Raw genomic sequence first — 11,426 nt, 5'->3', positions numbered from 1 at the left:
AGCACCCCTCAAACACCAGCCTCCCAGTTTTAGAGAAATTTGCCTGCAGGGGGTGAAAAAAAAACAAGCCAGTCCATGGAAAATGTAGCTCTATCTCGCCGGAGTTTTTTTTTTTACACCAGGATCGAGTTATAAACTAATGCGTTTATAAGGCGGCTTATCCCTCCAGCCGAAAAAGTCAAAAGCACCATACGAAACATCAACCCCTTATTCCGCAATCCTGAAACACTTTTTCCCTATTTTGCAATCTGAAATCACATTTTTCCCATCCTGAGATCACTTTTTCCCCATTCTGCGATCCTGGAATCACTTTTTCCCCCATTCTGTGATCCTGGAATCACTTTTTTCCCCATTCTGCAATCTTGAAATCACTTTTTCCCCCATTCTGCGATCCTGGAATTACTGTTTCCCCCATTCTGCGATCCTGGAATCACTTTTTCCACCCATTCTAGGATCCTGGAATCACCGCCCTGCCCTTACCTGGCACCGTAACAAACACGGGATTCTGTGTTATTCCTACCTGCCAAACACTTTATTCCAGAGCTTGGAAAGCTGATGCTGGTTCCCAGGGAGAACAGAATAGGAATCAGGAGATCTCTGCTCCTGTCTCAACTCCTGAATGCTGGGACGGATGTCGACAGCTCTAGCAGCAGAATTTTATGACGCTCCTCTGATATAAGAGCTGGACGTCCTGACCTTCTTGACCACAAAAAAGCAATTAAGAAACTTCCTTTGCCTGTCAATTTTTACCTGGATGAAATTGAAGGAAGCCAGACTTCCAGGATAGAAATGGCAAATGGAAGCAGTGCCAGTAATTCCAGCGGAATGAAGAAGCAGAGAAGGATATGAGATTCCCCAAAAGTGCTCCGGGCAGTTGTTCCTCATAAGACACCACATTTCAATAGTCTCCAGCAGGTTTAATTCTTCAGAAGGCTGAAAAAGAACGTCCATCTTCCTTAAAATAGGATTAACATCTTCAAGATGACACTGGGCTTACATAGATTTTTCTAATAACTTTTGCAAAGTGCTTATTAATGGCTTTTCAAATACAGCTAACCCTCCGCTTACAACATGTCATCTTTCTGGGCCATATTACGTGTTTGTATGTGGGTATATGCATAATTTATTTCATTTTTCTTGTTAGGTTTATGCAGTGTATATTGGAGGTGGGTTACACTTTGAGAGCTGTATGCAGCAAAAGCTCATTTTAATGCTGCTTAGTGTACATTTAAAGTGAGAATAAAGTTATTGTTCTATTCTACTTCTATTCTATTCTATATTCTATTCTATATTCTGTATTTTCTATTCTATTCTATTCTATTCTATTTTATATTCCATTCTATTTCTTCTTCTTGTGCCATATCCGTTATCGGACGTTGGCGCTCATGTTGGCGATCCTGTTTTTATCAGCAGCCGCACGAAAAAGTGCTGCTGAGTTTTGTCCAAACCAGTCCCTTAGATTTTGAAGCCACGAGGTTCTTCTTCTGCCTGGACCTCGTTTGCCTTCCATCTTTCCCTGGAGGATTAAATGGAGTATGCCGTATTTTTCTGGGTGTTGCATCATGTGTCCGAAATATTCTAATTTTTGTTTTTTAATCGTTTTGATGATTTCCCTTGGCTTTCCCAGGCGGCTTATCCCCTCCTCATTTCTGATCTTGTCAACCCAGCTTATACATAACAGCCTGTAAATCCACATTTCAAATGCTTCTAGTCCAGTGGTTCTCAACCTTTTTAATGCCGTGACCCCAACCAGTCGTAAGTCGAGGACTAAACCGGTCGTAAGTCGAGGACTAAACCGGTCGTAAGTCGAGGACTACCCAACCGGTCGTAAGTCGAGGACTTTCCCTGCCCGGGAGTGCCGCGCATGCGTGGTTCCGCCCCCTGTGCCGGCCGAGGCGTAGCTGGCAAGCGGCAGAGACGGAGCAGGCCGACCACCCGCTGGCCCAGCCCAAGGGAGGTAAGGCACCCGCCGGAAAAGGGGGGAAAAATGGCAGACAGCCTTGCTTGGCGACCCCCGTGAAATGGTCGATCGACCCCAAATGGGGTCCCGACCCACAGGTTGAGTACCACTCTTCTAGTCTCTTCAGGTGGCCTTCTGTCAGAGACCAACTCTCTGCTCCATAGAGCAGGATAGAAAAAACATAGCATCTGACAAGCCTGATTTTCAGTCTTAGGCTTATGTCGTGACTGCAGAAGACCTTTTTCATTTTGAAGAACGCCGTTCGGGCTTTCTCTATCCTGGTCTTTCCATTCTATATTCCATTCTATTTTCTATTCCATTCCATACGCCAGAATTCAGTCTGGGTTCAATGGGTGTGCGTGTTTGGGAAGAAAAACTAACACCTTTGAGTCACTTCTAATGTGCGTCGGTGTAAATAAAACAATGCTTTGACAAAGGAACTCGGGAACAGCCGCAAATGAAATTAAAGTTTACGAGCAAACCTCTTACCGATAGGAAGCTTCAGCGCATCGCAACTCATCTTTTTTTTTTAAAAAAAAAAGTTATTACTAAAGGCTTCAAAAGTCTACATATCTTAAAAGTGGCAAAACTGAAGACTCTCGCTTAATTAATTTTGTTTTGCTTCGAGAGAACTGAATTGGGGACTCTTTGGAGGTCTGGAGCTCTTATCCTGTTTCTTGAGGACAGAAGAAAATGTTCCTTCAAAATTAATTGGGTGTACTTTGTAAGCTATTTAAAGCTGTTTAACTGGCATTTTGGTTGGAATGGTTAATGCGCCAAGAGCAATACGGTCTTTTGTCCTCTCTGAGGTAATGGCTAGGGGGTGGGACAAGCAGAAATGCATGCCTTTGATTTTTGTTAAATGTATTAGCACTTTGTGACTGACGCTAAACGCAAAACACCCATCCGTTCCTCAAACGACATGATTCCGGTGATTTTTGTAAAAAAATTATCCCCAGATTTTTTTAAAACTGCCTTTTGCAAACTGGACAGTGAAGCTTTCTTTTCAATCTTGAGAGGTGCAGGATCCAAAGTTGAGTTCGCTTCTGCAAATTCAGCAGGAAAAGTGACAACAAAGGTTAAAAAAAAAAAAGAGAGAGAGAGAAAAGGTAACTATTTTTTCCAGTTGAACCAAATCAAGGATAATTAATGAACACAATGATGTATTTCTTAGGTTGGGTTCTCTTTTGTTGTTGTATGTTAAACAAAAACAAAAAACTTGGCAACACACACACACACACAGACACAGACACACACACACAAAACAAGAACAACGGCCGTTTAAATCTCATAAATTCATCTCCAAAACTGGTTTAACTATTTTTATATTTCCTTCTGGACAACAGGAGGGGTGAGTGATAAGGAAAGATTTCATTCAAACGCACACACTTTTTAAATTACAGGATGCCCTCCATTTGCATCTGTTCGTTTAACAGCCGTTTGAAGTAACAACGGCACTGCAAACAGCGACTCAGAACTGGTCCTCACACTTACGACTACTGCCGCCTTTCCCCCATGGTTACGTGATCAAAATTTGTGACCTTCTCACATGCAAAATCAATGGGGGGGGGGAGAACACTGGATTCAAATTCAGAATAGAGCTGAAAGAGGCCTTAGAGGTCTTCTAGTCCAACCCCCTGCTCAAGCAGGAGACCCTACCCCATTTCAGACAATCTCTTCTTAGAAACCTCCAGTGATGGAGCATCTACAACTTCTGGAGGCAAGCCGTTCCACTGATTAATTGTTCCAGTTGTCAATTAAGTTTCTCCTTAGTTCCAGGTTGCTTCTCTCCTTGACTAGTTTCCATCCATTGCTTCTTCTCCTGCCTTCAGGGGCTTTGGAGAACAGGTTGACCCCCCCTTCTTTGGGGCAGCCCCTCAAATACTGGAATACAGCTATCATGTCCCCCCCCAGTCCTTCTTTTCCTTAAAGTAGACATTTCCAATTCCAGCAACCGTTCCTCGTATGTTTTAGCCTCCAGTCCCCTGATCATCTTTGTTGCTCTTCTCTGCACTCTTTCTAGAGTCTCAACATCTTTTTTTTAATATTGTGGCGACCAATTGCAAGGGACCTTGGTGGTCCTCTAGTCCAACCCCCTGCTCAAGCAGGAGTCCCTGTCCCATCCCAGAAAATTTCTGTCCAATCTCTTCTTAAAAACCTCCATTGTTGGAGCACCCACAGCTTCTGGAGGCAAGTTGCTCCACTGGTTAATTGTTCGAATTGTCAGGAAATTTGGTCCTTAGTTCCAGGTTGATTACCTGTATAGAGTAATAGGGGGTTGGACTAGAAGATCTCCAAGGTCCCTTCCAACTCTGATTCTGTTAAAATCTTTGGCACGCTTTGCTTGGCTGTAGCCCAGGACATCCAAAACTCTTTTAAACATGTCAAGCTTTGACAAAAAACATCGAGCGAGACGGGGGTTCGTTTTGCACCCACCCACCCAGCGTTGAAAGTTGCTTTTCACCGGTCTCCCTAGAGAGGTCAAGTCAGTTTTTAGCAGAAAACCAACACAAGGTGTGTGCCTTTGATTAGCAGTGGGGGATAAAAAAAACAAGCCGAAGAAAGTCACACCCCAAAATCCCACCAGCAGAAATTTCATGTTTTCCAAATGGGACATAAACAAGTCTTCTTTTTAGTCCCAGCAAACAAAGCATCTCATTTCATGCTCCTATCTAGGGGAAGACAACAACCGAAACACACAGGCACACGCCCCACCAAGAAAAGTGCAATTATAGCAACCAAAACAACAAAAAAAGTTAGGATGCTTTTGAACAAAAGGCTTGGAAAAAAAACCCAGTGAAATTCGCAGCTGGGCTGCTTGTGTTACGATACAAAATAAGGCAGAACACAAAGAGGGTTGTTAAATGTGTTTTGTTTTGTTTTTTATTCGCACCAAAAGGGTATTATTTCTAAATCTGCAAGAAGTCACAGATCCAATCTGAGGTTCGCTAAACTCCGACTGCAAGTCATCCGTCTTCAAACGGGTTTGAAAGCTACGTGCAAAGAAGCCAATTTCTCAATGAGGGTTCTAGAGAGGAAACAAATGTTGGTTTGATCGAGGCAGCTGAGCATAGACAGTCTTGAGAAGATGGACTGAAAAGAGTCCGCGTGCAAAATATTATAACAGTAATAAAAGAAAACAAAGGTAGTTTCCATAGTGACAGGCAGCTGGGGTGCAATCCCAAAAACATTTGGTGCATCCCTTGAACACCTTTGGCGTTGACAAAATCCCCATCGGTCAATTGCAAAAGGCAGCTGGACTCAGCACAGCTTAAATCCTACAAAGTTACCTTTAATATTATTAAACATCTGCCTATCCCAGGTCCTTGGGAAAGGCTCAGTGGGTGGACAAAAAAAGTTCAAATCCAGTCAAGACATCTGGATGACTGTGCAACAAACCATAACAATAACTGAACACCGTCGGCATTGACCCAGTCCCCATCCGTCAATTGCAAAAGGCAGCTTGCCTTTGGAACAATTGGTATCCTGCAAAGTTATCTTTAATGTTATTAAACATCTGCCTACCCCAGATCCTTGGGAAGGGCTCAATAGGTGGAGAAAACGGCCAAATCCAGTCTAAACATCTGGCTGACTGTGCAAGGAACTGTAATATTAATAATATCATCAGGGTTTGACAAAATCCCCATCGGTCAAGTGCAAAAGGCAGCTGGACTCGGAACGGCTGACATGTGAGGAGAGCTTTAACAACATCAAACAACCACATCTGTCTATGGAGGCTGTATTAAAATGCCAAATCCAGTCTGAACATCTGGCCGAGTGTGCGACAAACCACTAATAATAGTAATAATAATCCACAAGGCATTTTAATTCTCCCATGTGCAGGACACGTAATCCGAAACTGGAGAAGGGTAGATCATAGTAGATATAATCAGCTAAGTGTCGGTGTCACGTTGTGCGTTACACAGGGGGGGGGGGGAAGGAAGACGCAGAATGAAAAAAAAAACCCTTGGGTATAATATGTTCCCAATCGCTTAATTGGAAATGCTGATCACGAAGTACCTAGGAATCCAGAACAAGGTGGACTCAGCCAAGCTCATCCAGGTTCAATTCCATCAGATGAAAGTCCCAATGTGGCTTGGAGGCGTGAGAAACGATCCTTCGTGGCTTGCAAGCCAGCGTTTGAGGCTTAACCAAGTGCATTTCCAAAGGGTTGGGCCACATCACATTAAGGCCAACAGTCTCGTCAAGAGATTCCCAGCCAGAAAATTGGAAGGAACTCCTTGGTTTCAGTTAATTTTAGCCATGACTGATGTACTGGCAGACACTTTGGGCATCGTGGTGTTGCTGATCCCAGAAAACATCAAATCTCTGCTTCTTCAGCCATGGTCAAGGTTCATCTCCTAGAAGAACGTCATCCGTTGGGCTGAACCACCATCTCAGCTCCCAAGAAGGTTAGTAAACAATCTTGCTGGATCGACGACTTTTTCTGCCAACTGGCACCCAGCGTGCTAACTCTTTTTTTTACTGGCGCCGCCAGAGATACGTCTGGATGGAGTTGGCAGGGATTTGAGTTAAAATAAGACCAACCGAGTCAGTAAGTCCGAAGGTGACGTTGAACGAAGACCTGCGGAGAAAAGAGGTGGAAAAAGAAGGGGAGGAGGAAAAGATGGGAAAGAGGAGAGGAGCAAAAAAAGAGGGAAAGAACAAGAAAAGGAGAAGGGGAAAGAGAGGAGAAACAGAAGCAGAAACACAGTCACAAAGCAGTGGAGAAACAGACCCACAACTGTCACTTTTTTCTTCTTCTTTTACGTCCAACATACTCATCACGACGTTTCTCTGCTCCGAATTCCTGCGGGGTTTCTAAAGAGAATTTTCTCTCCCAGATTTCTGGGTGGCAAGAGGCTTTGATACCTAGTTTGGTGTGAAAAGCTACAGCCAGATTCAGACCACTAAAATGGGCTCATTATTAAATTTATATGCCGCCCCCGGCAGTCAACACAGTCATGGCAAGAAGTGATCACAACTCAAATCGAGATGGCAGACACACTTTTTTGTTCACGCGACATGCTAACTTTGTGGCGTGAGCCTTGATAGCCTGCGTTGGAGGAGAAGGTGTTTGATGGGGGGGGGGAAGCCTTCTTGAGAACTAGAAACTTCGCTGTTTGAAAGCATCGCCCTTCAGAATACCGACACTCACCGGTTAAGGACCACCACCACTGCCGATCCATCGGGGCGAAGCACCGCAACATGTTCCAGGTTACAACTAAAGTAAGGTTGAACCACCGTCAGCCCAACGCGCTGAGATCCTTCAAGGATGAACTTGCTAAGAGGGGAAAAAAAGGAGGCCATGATGGAGAGATCCCAATGCAAGGATCTACCCTGGTTTGGAAATCCTGAGCTTAAGGTTGGCTGGTTGAGTTTAAGGTTGATTGATTGAGTTTAAGGTTGGCCAGTTGAATTTAAGTTGACCCACTGAGTTTAAGGTTGGTTGGTTGAGTTTAAGGTTAGTTGGTTGAACTTAAGCTTGACCAGTTGAGCTTAAGATTGGCTCATAGAGCTTAGTTGATTGTGCTTAAGGTTAATTGGTTGAGCTTAAGGTTAATCGGTTGAACTTAAGGTTAATCCGTTGAGCTTAAGGTCAATCGGCTGAACTTAAAGTCAATTGGCTGAGCTTAAGGTTAATCGGTTGAGCTTAAGGTCAATCGGCTGAACTTAAGGTCAATTGGCTAACCTTAAGGTTAATCGGTTGAGCTTAAAGTTAATCGGTTGAGCTTAAGGTTAATCGGTTGAACTTAAGGTTAATCGGTTGAGCTTAAGGTCAATCGGCTGAACTTAAAGTCAATTGGCTGAGCTTAAAGTTAATCAGTTGAGCTTAAAGTTAATTGGTTGAGCTTAAGGTTAATCGGTTGAGCTTAAGGTTGACCAGTTAAGGTTAGTAAGTTGAACAAGGTCAACTGGATCAGGCTTAAGGTGGGCTGGTTGAGCTTAAGGTTGGCTAGTTGGGCCTAAGATTAGTCAGTTGAGTTTATGGTTAGATGGCTGAGCTTAGATTGCCAGTTGAGCTTAAGGTCAGCTGGTTGATCTTAAGATCGGCTGGCTGAGCTAAAGGTTAGCCGATTGACCTTGAACTTCCATTGAGCATCTATGATTGAGGGTGGTCTTAAACCTAATAGACCCCTAAAGTAACCCTCCCCCAGAATCCTTAAAGAGGGTCCTTTCTGCCCCATCCATCATTTCATCCCAACTGGATTTCACCCAATTTAGACCGAATTGTCACGAGGCGGAGACGCCTCTCCCGTTGTTGCATTTCTCCCTTGGTGGGTCTTCTACAGATCCAAGAGGACCAGCTTCTTATTTGAAGCTTCATCGCTACGCCTAACGCCCGGAGGTCACTCCTTTGGGGCTCAAGGGCCACGGGCCCCCACCCCTGCCCGGGGGTTCCACCTGAAGTGGCCCAAGTGGTAGAACATGGGCTGCTTGTAGAAGATGTCGCCAGTGGGGTCGACAATGATCGGACTATCCACGAAGTTCTTCACCCAGTTGGGTCCCCCTTGTAAATCCAGGGCCAGGTTCCAGTCGATCCAACCGACCACGTGGTGATTCAGGTTCTAGAGAGAAGAGAAGGAAGGAATCAGGGTCTCTCTCCCTCCATTCTTTTCTCTCCCTTTCCCCTACAATCCTTCCTGACTCCCTCTTTCCCTTCCTTCCTCCATCCCTCCCTCCCTTCTCCCTCCTTCCTTCTTTTCCCCTTCCCTTCCAATTCTCATTCCTCCCTCCCTCCCCTCATCTTCTCTTTGCTACCCTTTCCCTTTCTTTCTTCCATTGTACTCTGATCCTTCCCTTCTTTTCCACCCATCGCCTCTGTCTCTTTTTTTCTCTCCTCCCTCCCATTCTCCCTCCCCCTCCCTCTTTTCTTTCTGCTCTTCCTTCTTTCCATTGTCCCTTCCATCCCTTCTCTTCCTCCCACTGCCTCTTTCTTTTCTCCTTCCTTCCCTCCCTCTCCTTGCCTTTCCTTCCTCTTTCTTTCTTTTCTTTCTTTCTCCCTTCCTTTCTTTTCTTCCTTCCCTCCCTCTCCTCGCCTTTTCTTCCTTCTTTCTCTCCCTCTCCTTGCCTTTCCTTTCTCTTTCTTTTTTTCTTTTTCTTTTTCTTTCTTTCTCCCTTCCTTTCTTTTCTTCCTTCCCTCTCCTCTCCTTCCGTCCTTCTCTCTCTCTCCTTGCCTTGCCTTTCTTTCTTTCCTTCCTTCCTTCTTTCCTTCTTTCTTTCTTTCCTTCTCTCCCTCCCTCTCCTTGCCTTTCCTTCCTTCCTTCTCTCCCTCTCCTTGCCTTTCCTTCCTCTTTCTTTCCTTTCTTTTTCTTTTTCTTTCTTTCTTTTTTCTTTCTCCCTTCCTTTTCTTCCTTCCTTCCCTCCCTCCCTCTCCTCTCCTTGCCTTTCCTTCCTTCCTTCCTCCCTTCTGTCCTCCCCTCTCTCTCTCTACTTGCCTTCCCTCCCTCTTCTTGCCTTTCCTTCCTTCTTTCCTTTTTTCTTTCTTTCCTTCCTTCCCTTCCTTCCATCCTTTCCTCCCTCTCTCCTTGCCTTTCCTTCCTTCCTCCCCTCCCCATCCTTTCTCTTCCCTCCCTGCCCTTCTTCCTCAGCTCAAGCCCCGCTCTCTTCCACACACCCAGCATCCTACCTCCAAGATGCTGTGGCTGTAGTCCTCCCCTCGGTCCCAGGACCCGAGGATAACATCCCGTTCCCAAAAGAAAGACCCGGCACAGGCTTCGGTGGCAATCAGAAAGTAGTCGGGGAAGATACGGTGGGTGGCGTCCACCGTGTCCTTCACGGGGCTGATGAAATCCATGTACCAGTGGAGGCCGATGCCGTGAATGTAGCGGTAGGCTTGACTGTCACCGCCCAACACCTTGACGGGAAAAAGGGCAGGGTGGGTCATCACACAGCTGGGAAGCCCCAACGGATGAGTGTTGACTTTACAGCATCAGAGTCAGGAGGGAATGCAGGCCAAGCCCTGGAGACCTGCAGGAATCCCTACATCAACCCAGTTAGAAGTGTTTTTCAACTTTGGCAAGTTGGTGGACTTCGACTCCCAGAATCCCTCAGCCAGCCTGCTTTAAGACGGGTGGACTTCAACTCCCAGAATTCCCTAGCCAGCAAATTTTAAGAGGGGTGGACTTCAACTCCCAGAATCCCCCAGCCAGCATGCTTTAAGACAAATGGACTTAAACACCCAGAATTCCCCAACCAGCATACTAGCTGGAGAATTCTGGGACTTGAAGTCCCTCCATCTTCCACTTGTCAAGGGGGAATCTGTTTGAAAACCTCACATTCTTACTCTTACGAAGCTTGAAAACCTAAGGCCCGTTTGGCTGTTGGACAGGAGACCACCAAGAGATCCCCAAAACATCACCTTCCCGATTGTGACCTAGAGCCTTAACCGAAAGAAGCCGTGCCAGATAATCTTTCAAAATGAAGGCGTCAAGGAAATGTGCCAATAAAATTAAGCTAGAACATAGCGTACCTTTCCTAATGGATTTATCCGCCCTCTTCCTGTTCCAAAAGTCTTATGTTCTAGGACAATTAATTTTAATTGTGTTTTTCACACGTCCCCCTCCGTATTTCATTTTGATTTTTCTGCTCATTAGCATGTGGTCGGCGTTACAGACGCCTTAAATTTTGCTCAATAATTTCAGACCGGAAATCAAAGCTCTTCCTATTTTTTTGCTGGGATTTGTTTAACCTCTCTGCGAGTCTACACTGCAGGGCAAGTTGTAAGCAAAGACCTTGAAATTCACCTTGAAATCTCTGCTGGTCCATTTTTTTGATCAGATATTCATTCTATGGGGAGACTCAGGATATCCAGGGGGGGGGGGGGAAATCAGAATTTTTATAACTTCCAGTAATTCTGCATTCTCAGCTTTCAAGAAAACCCAGAAGTTAATTTCACCTGTTGTTTTTTTTTGCTTGCTATAGAATTCTGGCACCGTCTAGCTAGCTCTTTCCAACTCACCTTCCGAGCCTTAAGGACTAGCGGCTTGGTTTGTTAAAAAATAATTAAAAAAGAAAAAAAAAGTTAAACGAAAAGGAAGAAGGGATGGGAACCCAGAAGGGTGGGGGACCCAACCCCTCTTTTTAGATCCAGTTTTGAAATGTTAAGCCCCCCTCCCACTCACCACTTTTGCCCACTTAGGGAGATGCATTCGGTTGTCATCGAGAGTAATTAGACGAACTTCCTTGTGCGAACTTCGGGCCAGGGCAGGGCCGAGGTCCAGAGCAATGAAATCACGCTGCGATTCTGCGCTGAACCCCAAAGTCTGGAAAGGATAATTTTTCACAAATCCGGAGGAAGGCTCGTTTTGAGCGGTGATGGCCCAGAAGGTTAAATTCTGCTCGGCGTACGCATCGAGAAATCTGGGCCAAGGGAAACAAGACACCGTGGTTCACATTTAAACCGGCAAGAACGATCTGATATCAGCTCTTGGGTGTTAACCATCCAAAATCTTTTTTTTTTTTT

General features: G+C 45.1%; 1 protein-coding gene across 1 annotated transcript; it reads right to left on the bottom strand.

Annotated features, from left to right (window-relative positions):
- Positions 1-5,925: 5,925 nt before the first annotated feature.
- LOC107299550 (lysosomal acid glucosylceramidase-like) lies at positions 5,926-11,323 on the bottom strand (the record flags this gene model as incomplete). The annotated part of the gene is made up of 5 exons (XM_015828913.2): positions 5,926-6,545; positions 7,119-7,244; positions 8,366-8,529; positions 9,591-9,818; positions 11,086-11,323. Coding segments are annotated over 5 exons (859 nt in total), but the record flags the coding sequence as incomplete, so codon positions are not given.
- Between the last annotated feature and the right edge of the window lie 103 nt (positions 11,324-11,426).

This window comes from Protobothrops mucrosquamatus, unplaced genomic scaffold (assembly GCF_001527695.2).
Source record: "Protobothrops mucrosquamatus isolate PMUCROS unplaced genomic scaffold, P.Mucros_1.0 scaffold5097, whole genome shotgun sequence".
In the NCBI taxonomy this organism is placed as follows: Eukaryota; Metazoa; Chordata; class Lepidosauria; order Squamata; family Viperidae; genus Protobothrops; species Protobothrops mucrosquamatus.
The sequence above is the reverse complement of the archived record's forward strand: the minus strand, read 5'-3'. Positions and strand labels throughout refer to the sequence as shown.